Raw genomic sequence first — 19,873 nt, forward strand, 5'->3', positions numbered from 1 at the left:
CCCACAGCCAGCAGCAAGCGTCCCCAGCCCCGGTGTCCACCCTCCACTCTCTCTCTCCCGGGGCTGCCCCAGCCCTGCTCAGGGTCCCCACCCTTCATGGGACACCCCTCGCCCAGTGAGGGGCTGGTGCCCCCCTGGGGGGGGGGGGGAAGGGGGGGGGGGAAGGGTTGATCGCCGGACAGACGCAATAAGCTGCCGCTCGATAGCGCTTGACATCAATTGAGGGGGCGAAGCGCCTCTGGTCCAAGTCTTGACATTATCACATTCTTCCTCAGTGTCACATGGTGTGTGGGCAGCCCCCCATGACCCCCTCCCCTCCAGGAAGGCGAGGTGAGGGGGTGGGGCTGAGATACGTCCACAGGACAGTGGGCAGCACCGGACATCTCACCACAGACCCCCTGGGCCCCATGTGCAGAGGGAGGCGGGGGGGAGGCAGAGAGACGCCCACTGGAGAGTGGACAGCTCCAGACATCTCACCACAGACCCCCCTGGGGCACCATGTGCAGAGGGAGGCGGGGGGGCAGAGAGATGACCATTGGAGAGTGGACGGCACTGGACATCTCACCACAGACCCCCTGGGGCTCCATGTGCAGAGGGAGGCGCGGGGGCAGAGAGATGACCATTGGAGAGTGGACGGCACCGGACATCTCACCACAGACTCTCCGGGGCACCATGGGTAGAGGGAAGGTCTGAAGAGGGGGCAGGAAGACGTCCACTGGCTAGTGGGCAGCTCCACATATCTCACCACAGACCCCCTGGGACACCATGTGCAGAGGGAGGCTGGGGGGCTCAGAGTGATGTCACCTGGGGATGGGACCTTCAAGTAGATTTGAATGTCAGTGCTTAAATTGAGGCGGTGATTTCCGGTGCTTGGTCCACACCTCATTGCTAACACTGGTGATATTTGATGAGCCCCACAAAGTGGAACTCTCTCACTACCTCACTCTCTATCTCACTACCTCATAACTTCACTCTCTCTCTCTAACTCACTACCTCACTCTCGCTCTATCTCACTACCTCACTCTCTCTCTTTCTATCTCACTAACTCACTTTCACTCTCTTTCACTACCTCACTCTCTATCCCACTACATCACAACCTCACTCTCTGTTTCTATCTCACTACCTCAGAACATCCCTCTCCCTCACTACCTCACTCTTTCACTACCTCACTCTCTCACTACCTCACTCTCCATCTGCCTCACTCTCTCTCTCTCACTACCTCACTCTCTCTCTATCTCACTACCTCACTCTCTCTCTGCTAATGCAATAGGTCTCGCATATGCAGCAATTAAGCTATTGCCAATATAAATGACAATGCCACTTATTTAGGGATACAAAAAATAATAACAAATAATGAGCAATGCCAATAGCTCTACCTATAATATTGCCGAGACCATAGCATTGTTTATTTAGTGCATTTTTATAAAGCGTGGACATTACCCGAAGGTGTCAGAGCACTGAACAATAGAGCCAGTTACAATACAAGAGAACAGTGGAAAAACAATACAACACTACAAACTAGAAATGAAGGTTACATAAACACAAAATCCAATCAAAGCACGCAGGAGAGAGGAATGTACAGGAAAAAAAATAATACATTTTTTTTTTTACAATGAGTGAACTTCCAAGAGGGGCCTGAGCATGACAGTATTAGTTCTGAAAGTGTCTTTGAAAGAGGAGCGATTTGAGACCAGCTTTGAAGATCCACGTACATTTGCGCTAAAACGAACAACTCTCAGGCACGCAAAAGCCGTGTTCCGAAACTCTGTACAGTCTGGCGGTGGCCGTTGCTTAATTTGCTTACAGGGGCATTTCAGATAAGAAGATGGGAAGCTATATAAAACGTCGGTACCCCCAAGGCGCAGGATTGTACCCCCGGGGCGTAAAAGGTATCCCCCGAGGGTCCGTGGGTTTTGTTAGGTAGGGCTTCGAACTCACAGTAGACATTAGGAAATGCCCGCAACACAGAAGAAGGACAAGAAAACATGGAACTCTGGAAACTGCGCTCTGCAGGGTTATCATATGGCGGCCCTGTTACACTGGCGAGGCGTCGTTTTGAAATAATGAATAATCGAAGACTCATTCAGAATATCAAAAAAATAGAGAAACTTTTAAGAAAAAATGATTCAAGTGTAAAGAAAAGAATTATTCGATTGAATTTTAAAATGCAATTTTTACCTTAAATACAACTATAAAACTTTTGAGAAAATGTTAACCTTAATCTATAAAAACATGTAAAATTGTCTTAGCATAGTACCCTAACCTACAAATGATATCTTTTTCACAGTGACAGTAAGACTCCCGTATTCATAAGTGAAACATTCGATTTCAGTATGGCCGCCGCTTTCGCGCGCATGCGGTGTGCTGACCCGGCAGCAGCATCCTTTGCATGATGCTGGTGCTGCAGAGCAACTGAGGCTGGGGCTGTCGTGTTTCTCGAGCTGTTTCTGATGGTCTGAGGACTCCAGACAGTGTGAGTGTCAGCATCACTGCTACCACTGCACGTCATGCCGGTGGTAGTATCATGGTTTGATTTAATCCCCATGCCCCCTTGCTATCTCTCACAAGTCTCTGTGATGCTGTTTGTGACACCTACTCTCTTGTACTGTAAGTTTGCCACTTCTCTCGTCCCCCCTTTGTATTTTGCCTTCAGTGGAATTTGACTTGCTCCTTTGCAGTATAATATGGACTTTAGATTTCTTCTACTACAAGTTTAGTAATGAGGGCTTTCTCTTGCAGCGTAGGGTCGATGTTCTTCTCCTGTAGCCTGGTTATAGAGCCGTTTCCTTGTTGTGTAGTGCTGGAACAATTCGTGTATTGTTTCGTTCACGCCCTACAGTGTGAGAACTACTGTAATGTCATATTCATCCACGTGTTGGTGATGCTGCTACTTAAGTTTGGTATGTGTTGTGTACCCACGTGCTCCATGTCACCAGAGGCTCATGATCTGTTCTTGGGTTTCAGCAGCATTCTGGAAGCATTGCCCTACTAGTCCGGTTTCAGGTGTCTAATGCTAAACTTGGGTAGAAGAAGGAGAAATAGTCTTTCACCAGGATGGAGTCTGTGAATCGGCCTCCTTGAAGAACTGGGCTTTTTGCCACCATTGAATTAGAGGAAATATTTTTCCAGTTTGAGATTCAGCGGTAGAGATGTTCACAGAATGACCCTTGCACATGAAGAATATTGCCTCCAATGTCATATTAACGAGTCATCCTGTGGTAAGTAGGTTTCGATTAGTAGATGTCGATCTTCTATTTTGGAAGGTTAGGGACAAACCTCTTTACAGTACTTTATGAATGATACTGAGTGATTTGCAGTTTGTTCTTTACTGGAACCCAGTCTTCAGGGCAGGTGTGATGTGGCTGTGACGTTTCAGGCCAAACAGAAGGTGAGCAGCATGGGTCTGCACCCTGACTTTATAGGGTGATTTATTAATGAGGTAGTAGTTAGTTATAGAGACGTGCATTGATTAAGACTGGATAGAATGATTGTGGCGATCGTAGCAATTCTTTTAGAGGGCTGATGGAGTAAGTGATAAAACGATTTATCAGAGACTGTTCACTTGGGCTTTGAAGGAAAGTTCACTGTTGAACAGCACTCCACGTTTGCAGCTTTCCTCACTGGCTGTATCAGTGGAGACACTATTTCATCCATGTACATATATGGCTGTTCTCATGGGCATGCAGGATGGTGGAAGTGAATTCTTATAAACGTTTAATTTGCATTGTGACCGTGATTACAGTTTGCTAGTAAGGAGGTAGGCAAAGTCATTGCTGTTCTGTTGATCCTGGCGCAGAGTTAAAGTACAAATACCTCTAGTCTGACCTATATAATTCTATGCAATGATTAAATCATAAAATATTTCATAAGGGATGCAGTATAAAGGAAAAGACTTTTATTTTATTTAAACATGTTATTCTTTACTTTTCCATTTTTTCTTTTTTTGTCATGTTTTATACATATTCATTTTTTTGTGTGTAAACAGATTTTATCAACATTTCATATGAACCAATTTGTGTGACATATATTTTAAAAAACTCTTTATGACAAGAAGAACCACACTCAGTTTCTAGTGACATGTGATATTGAATCACTATACACGAACATACCCCAGGACCGAGCTATAGATGCGGTGGCAGCGCTCCTAGCTAGGACACCGGGGCAGAGACCTGATGGCTTCATTTTAGAATGTCTAAAAATTGTCCTTCACAATAACTTCTTTGAATTTAAAAGAGACCTCTACCAGCAGATCAAGGGAGTTAGTATGGGGCATCTTGTGCCCCCAGCATTGCAAATATCTATATGGGGGAATTTGAAATCAAAAACATCTTCAATGGACTAGCCCCTTTTTATGAGAACGTCTCGAGTTGGCATAGATTCATAGATGACGTCTTTTTTATCTGGACTAGAATGGAAGAAACACTCAAAGAGTTCATAGAATGGTTAAATCTAGCGGATCCTAATTTAAAGTTCACTTGCAACTTCTCCCCAAAGAAAGTGGAATTTCTAGATATTTGGATCCAAGACATTGAAGGAGAACTTAGAGTCAGCCTTTACAGAAAGCCAACAGCGAAGAATACCATCTTAGAACATGGCAGCTACCACCCAGCTTGCCAGAAAGACTCAATCCCCTTTGGGGAATTTTTGAGAATTAAAAGGAACTGTACCAGTATGAAGGACTTTATGGTCCATGCGACTAAACTATTTGAACGTTTAGTGTCACGAGGATACCCTAAAAGACTGGTTCGCCAGTCTATGAAAAGAGCCAAATACTATAATAGGGATGCCCTACTCAATTCAACTCCTAAAACCACTAGCCAAAAGTTGGTATGTGTCTTAAACCACTCAACTTTAAACAATAAAATTAGACAAGTAATCAATAAAAATTGGAAGAATCTGAACACCAACGATCACACTGAAGAACTTAGTAGACCCATAGTAGCTTTTAGGAGGAATCCAAATCTCAAAGACAAACTGGTCCACAGTAGGTGGAAAAATTATGAGACAACTCACCAGCTAACTATAGATGGGAAACCACTCCCTAAGGGTAATCACAAATGTGGCACATGCCATGCATGTGACCAAGCCATCACTGGCAGCACATGGACATATGGCAATAAATCTGACCAACTAAAAGAAATGACAAATTATAAAACCTCGAACATATTCTATCTTATAATGTGCCCCTGCGGTCTAGGCTATGTAGGAGAGACAGCAAGAGAACTGCGCATCAGACTTTCTGAGCATAAATCTGCAGTGAGAACAGAAAAGGTGAATGCCCCAATGGTGCCACATTACATCCAATATGGGCACACAGAAAAAGACATGCGATGGCTTATCTTAGAACATATTCATGCTATCCCTGGTAGAGACACAACCAAACTGAGGAAACAGCGCGAAACATTTTGGATTTACAACCTGGATACTGTAAGACATGGACACAATGAGGAAATTTCCTGGACAGTGACAGCCTAGATGCACAAAAATGAATTATGGTGAGAGATGTCCTTGGTCTCCTATTGTTCCAGAAAGTCCTTGGATTTTGAAATGGCACCACCGAATCATGACATTTGAGCAGATTCCAAAAATAGGGTTTTCCAGTTTTAGAGATCACCATATAAATATGCAATTGAAAGATTCTATTAATTAAGCCGTAATGTTTACCTTTCATTTATCTGTAATCAATCTAATTCTTTCCTAGCGCCATCTTAAAACTAGAGAAGTAGAAATAACATATCAGTCCTATTTTAGTCTCCACCGATCAGATCTTCCTCGGCAGTCTTATCACTATGTCGCCATAAACTCAAACCGAGAGCAACCTATCAACCACGTACGGAGCGTGGCGCGTAACACCGTGAGAAATATAAATAAAGCCCCATATACGCCGTTTAATCTGTGGCGGTAAAACTAGCCGGACGACTCCTCGTAGACGTGTTGGCTGCTCCGAATTAGGTAAGATAACTGGGGGAACATGTGGGCATTTGTTTGTTTGGAGACTGACGATGATTTCCTACGCTTGGCGCCGCTTTTCGGGCCGGGCTTGTTCGGCGTGATCGTAGCATTATGGGCGCTTATATTACAATATGCCTGGCATACACCAACGGTCGACATAGGTGTTTGTTAGCCAACGCCCATTCTGACTCGAGCTGGTACACATGGAACATCCCCTAGGATCCACATGCTAGATATGGTGATGGCGTGGGCAAATCGGGGTCTCATTGTTTAATTTGCGGGGCGCGTAGTCCAACTTCTGTTCAACTCGGTATACAAAACCGAGTAGACAGAGCTTGGTAAATTTCCCTTCTAATTTATCTCACAATGCTACAAAGGTTTGGACATGTAGCATGATTTAGTACATCAATGGACTCAATATTAGATGCACTAAAACGAGAAAAGTATCGATCATGCGTAGTAAAGCGCCCATGGCCCATCGCATCTACAATCCTCTAACATGTCGGCTTTATTGTGGTTTGTTAACATAGATTCTGCAGATAAAGAAAATAGAAGTGACACTGGCTCTAACAACTACTGAAACTGATCAAATCGGCCCAGCCATATATCCCAAAGAAAGCAAGGTAATGTTATATCTACTAGAGTACCAACAGCTAATGGATAATTAGACGTTCCGCTACATATATACTTAGCTTAAATTATTTCCTGCAGGTGATTTTTTGCTGGACTGACTCAGTCGGAGCAACCATGAAACACGAAACACAGAAAAGTTCAAAGTATTCCTACTAGAGTTCTAGTTTTCATACTATGAAAGATTTCCCCTTAGTTTAAAACAGGCAAAACTTTTGCATGCCCTATAAATTTCTCTTTCTCTGCTAGCATAAATATCTCCTTAAATTTCGTTAATGCTTTTTATTCATAGGTATTAGTCATCACTGAATACCACAGCCTTGAAGCGCATAAAAAGACCCTAGAAAAATTGATCTTTGTAGTTGAATAGAGGTACTCTTCAAGCTTTGAGATACTATCCTTTGTGTCTTTATAGCGAATACTAGCAGATCCAACTTTAAATGTCACGACACAGGGTGAGGAGATGCATGCCTCCTACTATCAGGACTTTCATCTGTTCTGATTCTGGTTGAGGTTCTGGTCTGAACACTTTCTCATATATTTCTTTTCATATATACTCACCAAACTTTAGAAAATACTGGGTGTTTGAAACTCTGCCACTGGCTTCTTTAAAATAGTCGTAGTACAGGCCCCGTAGCTCGAGCCTGGTTACTACGCTATGGCACACAAATTAAAATTTAAAAATGTATTTAACTTATCATGATGTGGATGCATATAGAAGGATTGCAACTAATTTTGAATAAAATATGTTCTTTTTCTAGATACTAAAGAACCCCCTGCTTTTAATATAGAGTGTATATATTTGTTTGTAGTTTAGTTTTTTGTTGGCCTTGAGGAAGGTGAATCAATTTTTCTCAATCACCGAAATGTACGTAGGCCGTACGCTTCTGAGACCCCTACACAGAAAGTCACAACAATAAAAAAAGAGAAAGAAGAAAAGAAATAAAGTAAATGGAAAATGTATAAACAAAAAGTGAAAGAATTTGAATTTTTGACTCTGTATAATCTATAGGGGACCCTCAGTAGTCTTTTTGTTGAATTTATGTCTCATATGTTAGTCTTAGTCTGTTAAGAGTTTAGGTAGCGAATGTAGAAGTATGCATGATGGAATGAGTGAGTTGTATTTATGGTGACGTCATGGGGTTCTTCTTCTTCTTGTCATAAAGAGTTTTTTAAAGTATATGTCACACAAATTGGTTCATATGAAATGTTGATAAAATCTGTTTACACACAAAAAAATGAATATGTATAAAACATGACAAAAAATGGAAAAGTAAAGAATAACATGTTTAAATAAAATAAGTCTTTTCCTTTATACTGCATCCCTTGTGAAATATTTTATGATTTAATCATTGCATAGAATTATATAGGTCAGACTGGAGGTATTTGTACTTTATTGTTGGTTTTCTCTCCCTCCTCTAGACCATAAATTGTATCTGGGAGTACTCTTTAGTATTATTGTGTGATCCTGGCGCAGTGTGACAGACTGTCGAGGAGCACCTGATGGTGTGGAAAGCAGCCAAGAGGTCTGAGGCACAGGGAAAGCCTTGGTCCTGGGTGTTGAGCAACTCTTTCTTGATATTTAGTAGCGCTGATTCTATACACAGGCAGAGTCTGAATCCTGACTGAAAGTCACTAAGAACGTCATTTGATTCTAGGTGTGTTAAATGTGGCAATTGCTAGGACTTAAAGTTTAGTGTTCTAGGTGCTGCCAAGCGGGAGACGGTCTATTGCCCTGCAAAACTCCAGCTCTATATAGACAACCAAATGTGCTGTATGACTGAATATCAGGGTTTAAACCTGGTAGACGACAGAGGTATCTTATACACAGCACAAAGGATCTACTGATGGCCTTCAATAACGGCAGGGAGACCACTCTGATTTTCCAAACATTAACACGCAACCCTTTCAAGAACTAATAAAATCTCAAATGGGGTCTCCTGACAAACCAGTAAGTTAAGTATTTATTTGCTTCCCAATAATTCATTCCCTCACACGAACCCCACAGTACAGCTCACTCTCGCTGTTAACGACAACCAAGATAAGATCAGAGCCCGTGCTCAAATCGTGGTGTCTCATAATTTTAAATTACCAATGTACCATAATGAAATGCACAACTGCTTTGGAATAGGGACGCATCATAAAGGACGACATATCCAACTGCCTATTCCAAATTTAGCAGTGGAGCCTTCATTGTGGCTAAACAGATAAAGTCTCAATTGAAAAATGCACCACATCCTTATCCCTTCACCTTTCCACTGTTCATTGGACAGAAGCAGCCTCAGTTCTAAGGTCTATGACCCATGTGTAATCATTGACTACGCTACTGTTCGAGACCCAAATGAATGCAGTGTGTCACATCTCTACCACCCACAAGAAGGCTGGAGGCAGGTCCCTCTTTTACAGAACTTCGATATAAGACGCTACGCCACCCCCTGCATGTGGCGGACCATCACCCATTTCAGCCCCTTCCTTCTCATTGAATCAAACGTTCCCAAGTGCAGTAGAACAAACTCCTGATCATGAGGAATAGATATATATTCCCACAATGCTATCAAAATGGCTAAGCACCATTTTCCAGAAAATCTGGATTGTTTTACATCTCCACCATACATTAATTATATTGCCCACACGGTCTTCAGATCGTTAACATTTATCTGATGCTGTGGGATACATATGGCACAGTCTGTCCACTACCATCTCATGCAAATCTTATATTCTTTTTCTCTGTGAAGCAAACAGCACATTCCCTGTGTACATCCCAAAGCTCCGATCCCAAACCTTCTGTTCATATTATGTGCCAAGTTCTTGTTCCCATTGAGTGTTGTGTCTCCATTTCTCAGGTCTGTGCATACCATTATTCACTGACTTATACAGGGTCGAAACCAAACCTTTGGTGATAACAAAAAAGTATAAATATTTTTCAGGTGCTGTACATTGCCTAGTCAATTCAATTCAATAAGCTTTATTCGGTTCAGAAAAAACAAACCATAAAAGCACATATAAAACATTGTTAAAAATCTATACAATTCATTAGTCAATGAAATACAATTTTAAGTATTGGTACAGTTTAAAATAACATCTTAGAATATATGTCGCAGTATAAAAGCAAATATCGGGCTCTCTCATTGTAAACATCAAACTAATAGCAGCATATGTGGGTACAGGTTAAAAGGAACATGTGCCTTCACCTATTGGAACAATTCAATAGTTTTACAGTCTAAGTTGGTGCTTAGGCTTGTCACTTCAGGAATTCCAATGTTTGTATACGGAGTCAAATCTATAGCGAGCAGGAGAGCTAGTACCAGTAAGAGTACGAAATCCAGTTCCCATCGTATGTTGGTATGCTGAAGTATGTGGGATACTTGGATAGAAATCGTGCAGGTCCCAGATGGAAATGGGGCCGTCTCCATCTTTGGGCTGGGAGAGTCGTAACTGTGGGACAATGTTCCGATTCCTGAACTTCACCAGAATTAGGTCCCCGGGGATTTCTTTAGGTAGGGACCCCAACCAGCCCACCCTTCTGACACCCAGAATCCCACCGTCATGGTTGGGTGGAAGGGATCTGTTTTTATTTAGCCAAAATATGACTTTGTTCAGAAGGTCCCTGTGTCTTTCGGGATTCCCAGGAGAGGGTGCCGGTACTCCCGAAAGAACAAGCACAAAAGGGGCGGCTTCCGGGGGTAACTGAATGCGCGTTTCTCTTTTTTGCTCACTCTAGCCAGAGGGAAGTGTGTAGATACAAATTTGGGGGGAATTTTAAAAGCAGTTTGGGGTGGTATTTTGGAGTTTACACTTTCAGTTAAGGTATGTTTCCTGATGTTAATTGGCATAGGGGCTTCGGATGCAGTCGGTAGGTTGGGATGCTTGAGTGTTGCTGTCTTTATGGGAGGTAAGGAGTTGGTTTTCATAGTTGTCTCTAGATTTGTCAGCCTATCCCCCAAGATATTTATTTTTTCTATGAGGGGTGCTAGTGTGGATTTTAGCATTTGCTCAAACTGAACTAATAGTGGCAACTGGGGCAATTGTACTTGGGCATTCAAACATTCATCACCCCCCTTAAGTACGGCGGAGTTCACGGCGGAGTTCATGACGGGCGATTTAGGACCAACACCACCAGAAAAGTTCTGTATTTTGCATTCGATAGCCCCGTCGATTTTCCTTTTGATACTTGGACCCTGTGGCTGTACAGCAACTTGAGAGTTGACCTCATTGGGTGGTGGGGGTGATTCGCACAGTCTGCCAAATGGGTTATCGCTACAGAAATGTTGTACAGGGGAGGGGGATGCTACTGGAGCGAACTTGGTACCACACAACGCATTTAGTTCCTCCCAATAAGACATGGTTTGCGGGATTCCAGAGGTTAAAGGGGGTGATATCGTACTATCTAAAAAATGGGAGGATATGTCAGTGTCTATTTTTGTTGGAGGGGAAGTGGTATTCAATCTCAGAGTTTTTTCCCCAGTCCCCTTTCCCGAGCCCCTCAGGAAAAAAGAATTCTTTAATGCCTCCTTATGCATCATGCTTGACAAGATGCATGCAAAGTTAAAGTCTTTACCCGTTCATGAAAGGTCAATAAGTAATGGAAAAGGAGTTCTTTGTACCTCAAGTAGTCAGGGAACCAAGGGAGGTGGCCCGTCCCGTCCTCCTCCGGCCCCTGAGGGCCACAGAGGGCCCGCCCTTTGCCCGGGCTTCGCCCGGCGTCCCGCGAGGGAGGTCCGTCGGGATTTTAAAGCGCCTCCTGGCGCTGCTGTTTGGTCACGTGGTTTGCAGGGGTTCTGGGGATTGTAGTGCCCTGCCCTGCACTCCACGCAGCGCCCAGCGCTTCCCTAGATAGTAATGGGAGCGGGCAGCGGGAGGCAGGCAGGCAGCAATCCCAGCAATTACCAGAGGGTCAGCAGTCCTCCCGGGCACCCCAGCGGCAACGAAAGGCAAAGACCCAAGATGCTCCCCCCGCTCTGCAGGTCCGTCGGGATTTTAAAGCGCCTCCTGGCGCTGCTGTTTGGTCACGTGGTTTGCAGGGGTTCTGTAGTGCCCTGCCCTGCACTCCACGCAGCGCCCAGCGCTTCCCTAGATAGTAATGGGAGCGGGAGGCAGGCAGGCAGCAATCCCAGCAATTACCAGAGGGTCAGCAGTCCTCCCGGGCACCCCAACGGCAACGAAAGGCAAAGACCCAAGATGCTCCCCCCGCTCTGCAGGTCCGTCGGGATTTTAAAGCGCCTCCTGGCGCTGCTGTTTGGTCACGTGGTTTGCAGGGGTTCTGGGGATTGTAGTGCCCTGCCCTGCACTCCACGCAGCGCCCAGCGCTTCCCTAGATAGTAATGGGAGCGGGCAGCGGGAGGCAGGCAGGCAGCAATCCCAGCAATTACCAGAGGGTCAGCAGTCCTCCCGGGCACCCCAGCGGCAACGAAAGGCAAAGACCCAAGATGCTCCCCCTAGTCACTACCGTCACACTGTTAGGTTGCAATCTCCAATCACTCCTTTGTGTATAGGTGAGACGGTCCTGCTCTGTAAACCCAAATAACTTTTGGCTGTCTAGAGAGGATTTGGTTGCCACTCCCTTAAAAAAGGTAAGTAGGTATTCTCCCTCCTTACTCTATCTGATGCACTGGATTTGTCCAAGGCAAAGGTGAATTGCGGGTTATGGTGTATGGAGAGGGAATGTTGGCAGACCCACCGTGCCAAAAATCTTGTTCAGAGTTTTCGTAATGTGAGAAATATACATGTTGCGTGACTTGTATTCCATGAGCAGCCATAGTGCTTCCCACAAGGGTGCACAATCGTTGTGCAGCCAGGGCCCTTTCTGTGTGGAGCCAGTGTTTTTTAGAGGACCAAACAGACCGCTCAAGATTAACACGCAGGTGTGCTGCCCAGTAGTAGTGTGCAATGGTAGGGCAAGCCCCAAATCACCTTTTTCCTTCGGGGACATAAGTAGTTTCTTACATACTCTGATCTATGACTCATTTGAACCTTCCTTGATGCATTTCCCACAGTCATGGAATGTCCACAGATTATCAGGCTTCCTTTTTCATCCCCTTTTATCTCTACTCTCAGATAGTCCTAGAAGAACATCTTGTAATCAATCCCATGTGAACTGCAAAGTTCCACTATCTGATATGCCCTCATCTCAAACCTTAGTACTTCAGCAGGATCCTATGCCTTCATCCTATGTTTTGCTTTATCACACAGGTTTTTATATTTTCTGTGTTTTAAACCTACTTACTGTTCTTAACCCTAGCATAGACCTACTCTTCTGCACTTTGCATGCCGGCTGCACCGTTATTAGCTGTTAATTGGCGGCCTCTTAGTTGTATCAAGTTCATTGTTGTGTAATGCAATAAACTAAAAAATGGCAAAGTAGGCCGATATCTGGCTAAGTAAAGATGGTCACCCGAACTATTGTTGTAAATAAACCGGTGCACATGTGCTTAACTTTGCAGGCTTCAATGATGGAACTGCAGGCAGTGATCATGGCAGTGGGAGGGGGCTCTCGAATGATGGACCTCACCTCCAGCATCCCAAAACCACTCCTTCTGGTGGGCAGCAAGCCGCTAATCTGGTACCCCATCAACATGCTGGAGAGAGCCGGGTTTGAAGGTGAGACCTTGTGCTGATGTGGTGGCCAGATGAGTATGATCTGTGGTATTCTTGTGGAACTTAATGTTGGACACAGAAGAGTGAGTGTGCTTTGCCAGCTGAGTAAAGAGTGAGCTGCGGTGGCCGAGTGAGCGAGGGAAGCAGGGTATCATAGTCTGGTCACACAGAATCTGGTGATACACCTCAAAAGCCTGACCTGGTACCACAGTTGAAATCTGGCTCACAGACACTTCCATGAGGTGGTGAAGGCAAGAGCCTTTCAATACCATTCACTGTAAAATACAGAATTTAGAGTTACTAAGTTAATTGTATAATCCACTAAATTCTACCAAACAAATTGTACAGTGTGACCACGAAAAAAGACCACCTTTAATTCAAGAGGAAGCAACCGCAACCCAATCAGGATCTTGTTAGCTGGCAACAAGTCAATTAAAGGCTTGAGTTGGTCCTACTCTGAAACTATGCCTGAAATCAGCCTTTCCAAAGCTCCAGCCTTTAAATCAGTCTTCATGGGCCAGTGGTAGAACAGCAATATTAAGTCATGCTGGGCACCATCATTGTGAAAATATAAATGACCTTGTCAAATACACCCTTGAAGACTTGCTCTATTTCCTGTCCACGCATCAGGGAGTCACCCTCCGTCATAGAACAATGTGGTCTTCCAAACCCTGCTTATTTCCACAGGAAATCCTCATAAATAGGTGTCTATTGCCTGTGGTGAGAGTAGGCCCTTTCGAAGTGGAGGATACTGAGCACCTGTTGCCCCATCTGGGTTAGAGAAGGTCACATATGACATCACAAGTGTCTCCCCAAGGATCTGTACATAAAGTGACTACAAATTGACAATTATTATAATGGTTGGGATGTCAAAATCTGATAAAAGGAAATAACAATAAGTTATTCAATTGGGGCAAGCACCCACCCAGATACATTTATAAGTAGGGGTTTTCTTGTGAATGAAATCCTGTATGCCAAATTTGCAATAAATGTTATCAAGACTTACACCTCTTGACACCATGGTCAAAATGTACCTTAGACAAAGGAGGAAATGCTGTCTTCATTCTTTTGGATCTCTCGGCAGCATTCGACACGGTCAATTATGAACTTTTGATTGACCGTCTCCTCTCCATGGGAATCAGAAGTGTCACTCGCTTTCTTAAAATCCTTTTTGGTGGAATGAGAACAAATCCTCACTGTGGACAAATGTGTGTCCACTCCTTTTTTCCTTATGTGTGGAGTGCTGCAAGGGTCTTCCCTGAGTCCCACTCTTTTTATCTTGAAGATGCTCAGAAAATACTTCCATTTAATCTCAAGGAGCTGCAGATGACCGTTGTCACTGCCCTTGTGCTATCCAGATTGGATTATTGCAATGCGCTCTACACCAATATGCAGTAAAGACTTCTAAACCATAGTGGCGGCCCCAGCCTATCTAAAGTGGCACAGCGGCTGCAGGGAAGGGCAGGGGTTGGGGGGGGGGGGGGGGGGGGTGGAAATAATATAAAAGAAAAAAAAATAAGACTTACCTGCCACTCTGCTCTTGTTGATGGCCGCCTGGCTGCTCCTCTCGTCGGGCCGGAAGGGGATGGGCCTTCAGGACACAGGCTGCACACCCAATTCAGGCTGCGTGAGAGCAGCGCCATTATGGGTCTGAGCGGCCTCATTTGCTGCTCAGACAGTGAATTGGAGCCTGTGTAAGACAGCTGGGTTGGAGAAACATAAGTGCGCATCTGTATTTGGCTGGCTTAGGATGGCCGGCCAAACACACAGGTGCACTTATAAGTGCACACTACTCCACCTCCCTGACGTGCCCGGCCCGCACTATACTTATTGCGTTGCTCAGACAAACAGCATAAAAAATGATAATAACGTGTTATTACCATTTTATTTATCTGCCATTACGGAGGAGCCACTCATGCTAAACAAACTGCAGATCCTGCAGAATGCGGCAGCTTGACTACTGCTAGGGATTTCCTGGCATCAGTCGACATCACAGGTCCTCAAAGAGCTACATTGGATGCTTATTAAGAGGCGCATTGTGTTCAAGGCCTTGTGCATTGCTTTCAAAGCACTTCACAGCTCTGGCCCGACTATCTCAATTTCTCCTGGTTTATCCTTTCCAGGCATTTGCGCTTGTCAGCAGCCAAGAACGTAATTGTTCCCAAATTCGTGAAATCCCATTAGGGAGGCAGAAGCTTTTTAATCTGCACTACCAAACTTTGCAACACCCTTCCTCTCAAACTGAAGGAAACAACAGGTCTTCCCCAATTTAGGAAAGCTATAAAGACATGGCTGTTCTGTCAATAGGTTTCCTCAACCCCTGACTGATCCCTTATTAAAAACCTCTGTTTCTTTTCTCACATCCATGAGTAATGGGTGCCCCAAGACTCATCCGGGCTATCGAGTGCTTTATAAATGTACATTTCATTTCATTTCAAACTTCATGGTAGGTCACAATGCATTATCAGACCACTGCTCTGGTTAGAGAAACTGGGGTTATTACTTGACAGGGTACCTCTCAACTATTCAGGGATCCAAATTTGTATTGTGCCACAAGAGACAATGGCCAAACCAAATTATAGCTATCAGTCCATGCTTTTCTCAACCACCAACTTAAGATCAATGGAAATTTAAAACAAACTGCTTTAAGAAAGGCATAAACCAACCGTCTATAATACAAGACAATAGAAACAAGTAGTACTCACTTATGTTGCATTCATTTGCAGTCGGTCCATTTGAATTTTGAAGACTAAGGACCTGACTTGATTCTTGGAAGTAAGGATTTTCTGTCTCAAATGTGAAGGAGTATCCTTACCGTCAAGAACGATATCTGTCTGCCGAATTTAGATGCAAGCGGACTTTGGTTTAGTGAGAAAATCCCTCCGACAGGCCTACGAAGAAAGAGCTGTTGAAGGTAGACCTGTAAATCTGCTCACCTAATTTAGATGGGTGGAATTATAGGTCAGTTTTCATTGCCCGACATCATCGGGAAACCGTGGCAGTAATGCACAATGAAAACTGCTAAATGCTCCCCTGGTCTTGTGTCTCCCAGGGTGAGGGGAGTATTTTGGGAGCATTTTCTTTTTTATTTTCATTAAAAAAAATCTTGCTTTTGGATTTCTGTTTGATATGAAAAAGTAAACCGTTTGATGCTGAGCTCTGTTATGATTATTGTCTTCATATTTACATAGAAGCTAGATATTTCAAACAGTTGAGTGTCTCTGAAAGAGCTCAGTCCTGTTTATGGCTCTGCCTGAAATCCCACTGATTCTGCCTTATTTTGCCTTTGAGTCCGCCTCCTCTAGATTACATTTCTTAAGTACCACTACCGTTTGCCATTGATGCAAACATGTATTTGCAGGCTCGCAGGACAATACCACGATGGAAATTGATTTAATGATTGCTAGTAGCTGGAAAATAGATATCAAGGCAATGAAGAGTGTGCTATCCACCCTTCACTTACTCTGTACAAACAACAACAACAAAATAATAATAAAATAATTAGCTATATGATCCATTGTCTCTTTTGTGTCATACACACCCTCATGTTTTTTAAGGTCTTCTGTAGTTTAGCACCGAGCACGGTCAAGATGAATTACATTTTATAAATGTAAGTCTGCTTTGTGGCTAATGTCACCACTTATTCAGCGTGGTTGGCAGGAAGGCATGAGAGGTACAACTGAATGTGAACTATAGTATGATGAACATAAGTCTTCTGTTACATATACTACAGCACAGGTCCAGAAAAACCAACCCAAACAAGAACATTATTCAACTGACACATTCCCACCCTCCACTTTAAAATCACAAACTTCTATTACAACACAGTCTATTCTCGACACTTCCGCTATTCTATTTCACGTCGGGTTAAACAGGCTATCCATAGAGAGGCCAAGGTAATTCTGTGGCCAGCTGTACTTGGTGCACGTTGACATGTAGTGGGTGCTTTTGGTTTGCGGTGGCTCTTGAGCTGGCTTCCACTCACTTCTATAGTAGTTGAAATACAATTATTTTTTTTAAGGACTTTTAGTTGTCTCCTACAAGAAATGCAATAATTATTCTTCTTTGTTGGCGAAACCACTACATTCTTTGTACTGGCCCATTCAAGTCACTGTACAGTGCTGTGCAACCTGTTGGCTGCCCTGCTTATGAGTAGGTCTGCACCTGCAGGAGTTTCAGAGGTATCTTGTGTACTACTAGCTTTCATTTTCATGGGTGTTCTGCTCTCCCTCACAGAGGTTATTGTAGTCACCACTAAGGAGGTGCAGAAGATGTGGAGCCCCGACACCAAGATGCGACTGGACATCGTGTGCATCCCGGACGATACAGCAGGTGATATGGGAACAGCGGACTCACTAAGGCACATTCACCAGAAAATCAAGGTACAATCTCATCCTCTAGCAGACGTGAACTCTTAATATTTAACTTTAAACGGGCCACCGTACGGGTGAATGTGCAGTCTATGTTGCTCTTTTATGAGATGCAGGCTTGAAATGGACTGAACCCAATAAATTGTGATTTTTATTGTTGTCCTAATATCAAGCTTTGCAAGCATGTTGTTTTATTGTCTCATGTTAAATCATATTTTTCTACCTATTTCCGTTTTTAGGGCTCGCCTGGCGTTGCAGCACGAAGCGCTGCCACCAGCGAGCCTTATTGTTGCTGTGTTGCCTCCCCAAGTGATACAGACCGATGCACGAGCAGACACCGGTCTGTGAACGCGCTTCTAAGACGTGGCCCCGTCCCACAGCCTCACAAGCCGCGCAGGCGCCGCCACTGGCACGAGCTGCAGGGAACGCCAATGTACACGCTCACGGCGTCACGCTCCTGCCCTCCCGCGTCTCTTCCAAGGCTGTTCTGCGCTCCAGGCCGACGTGTTAGCTATCTAAGTTTTCTGGACCAACCCAACCCTGATTGACTTCACCGGACCAGCCTGGTGCTCCTGTGGTGGAGTTAGCCGGCACATTGACGTTTCAGCCACCTATTCTCCGTGCTCAGCCATCTGTGTTAATGCGACAGGGCAGGCCGCGTGAGTGGCGACAGCGCGCGGTGATCTCTTTGTTAGGGGGTGAGATGTTTCTGCTGCAATGCCAAACTCGACCCGAAGGTATTTGAGGGTTTTACACAAGAACCAATTATGTTACACAGGGACACATTCATTTTTGGTTGGCACAGGAGATTAAGTGATTTGCCCAGAATCACAGGATGTTCAGCCGACGCCCCAGCGCCGGCAACTCTGGCCGTTAAGCCACATCCTATCTGGGCTGTAGGGCTGTACTGCCAGGCAGAGCAGAGAGCGAGAGAGGGGGCTTGTCGCTGGCTTAGCCGCTTTGTATGTTGGTCCGGACAGTGTTTTCGGATATGACTCCTGATGACAAGCCCTTGGCCGCCAGCTGCACGCGGGTTGGTGCTGAGCTAGCAGCTCCTGTTTTACAGGCGCGCGGCCAGTCACTCGACCGCTGATGGTGGTCGGAGCCAGTCAGCAAAGGTGCGGAGCGGCGATGGAAGCCAGCAGGTGGGTGCATTTGCTTCAGGCTAAGCGAGCATTGTGTAGGCCAGCTGTGGCGTGGCACTACTGCGCTCTCAGTGCCAGAAAGTGTTTACCTATGTCCACGGACACTTAAGTATGCGAGTTTGCTTCCGCTGTGTCATCCACGTAATTACAAATGTGCCGCATTTGCCACATAATGCATCAATTGGCATAATTGAACATTTCTCCAAAATTGTTTCTACTTCAAACGGATGAAAAGATAATAAACAGGCAGTGGCAGCCCTTTACAAAGATAAACTGGCCATCTGCCAAATGCTGCATTCAGGGGTTCAGCAGCTATGCATGGGTCAAATTAAATGAGGTCCAGTTAATCGAATGATTTTCACCGGGTGCAGTGCTTAGTTTGTGCCAGGATTGCATGCGGGGGAGGGGCACTGGCCGCCATTTTTGGGGATCAGGGCTTATTTTTTTTATCATTTGTTGTCCCAGAGCACTGAAATGTCGTGCATTTAGCTCCTGCTGTGAGTTCTGTGGCCTCGGGTTTTTCATAAGAACAGGAGTGACACCCTGTGTAATGCCAGGCAAAGTTAAGTAAAGCTGCAGCAAGGGGCAGAGTCAGCGAAGCAGATGGCCTTCAGAACTCCGGAGAAGGTGGGTGTTTGTTTTCACGTTCCTGCTTCTGGCGCCGAGAGTGTCCAGTTGACTGGAACTATGACCCTTTCTGATTCTGAGGGAAAGTGCTACCTGAAGGGGCAGGCATTGTCACTACTTGCTCGTAAAATGTTATTGTACGTGAGTAGTGAGTATTGTCTTTAGGCCATTTGCTCACGTCAGGATGCACTTGCAATAAGAAAATAAAGAGTGTGATCTTAAACACATCACAATATCTTCACTTATAACATTCATATGTTTAGTCTCAACTGACCTGAGAAATTTCAGGTCAAACCACTTATTTACTGCTGCTTAATCTATATGCATCATATACAATTTGTGCTGGCATATTCTTCATCTCTGCTCATCATCCTCATTACCTTTAACGAAGTGACTCTACGTCCCTTATTTGATGCGGCTTGGCCGATTACTGTATGCAATGGTGTGGCATCCATTGGCTCTCACACTATCTACCTATCGCCCTCACTCTATCTATCTATCTATCTCCCTCACTCTATCTCTCTTTCTATCGCCCTCACTCTATCTATCTGTCTA

General features: G+C 44.5%; 1 protein-coding gene across 4 annotated transcripts in view; it reads left to right on the forward strand.

Moving 5' to 3' along the window:
* Positions 1-2,340: 2,340 nt before the first annotated feature.
* The window catches only part of EIF2B3 (eukaryotic translation initiation factor 2B subunit gamma), a 635,310-nt gene continuing 617,777 nt past the window's right edge, over positions 2,341-19,873 (forward strand). The window contains exons 1-4 of one of the 4 annotated variants that reach the window (XM_078671768.1): positions 2,381-2,473; positions 6,483-6,575; positions 13,023-13,179; positions 17,413-17,558. In XM_078671768.1, coding sequence (XP_078527894.1) covers positions 13,029-13,179; positions 17,413-17,558 — 297 coding nt within the window. In that variant the 5' untranslated portion in view covers positions 2,381-2,473; positions 6,483-6,575; positions 13,023-13,028. Of the gene's footprint in view, positions 2,608-2,967; positions 3,219-6,482; positions 6,576-13,022; positions 13,180-17,412; positions 17,559-19,873 lie in introns of those variants that run through there. The other 3 variants (XM_078671767.1, XM_078671769.1, XM_078671766.1) reach the window with 3 other exon arrangements.

Source organism: Lissotriton helveticus, chromosome 1_2 (genome assembly GCF_964261635.1).
Source record: "Lissotriton helveticus chromosome 1_2, aLisHel1.1, whole genome shotgun sequence".
Taxonomy (NCBI): Eukaryota; Metazoa; Chordata; class Amphibia; order Caudata; family Salamandridae; genus Lissotriton; species Lissotriton helveticus.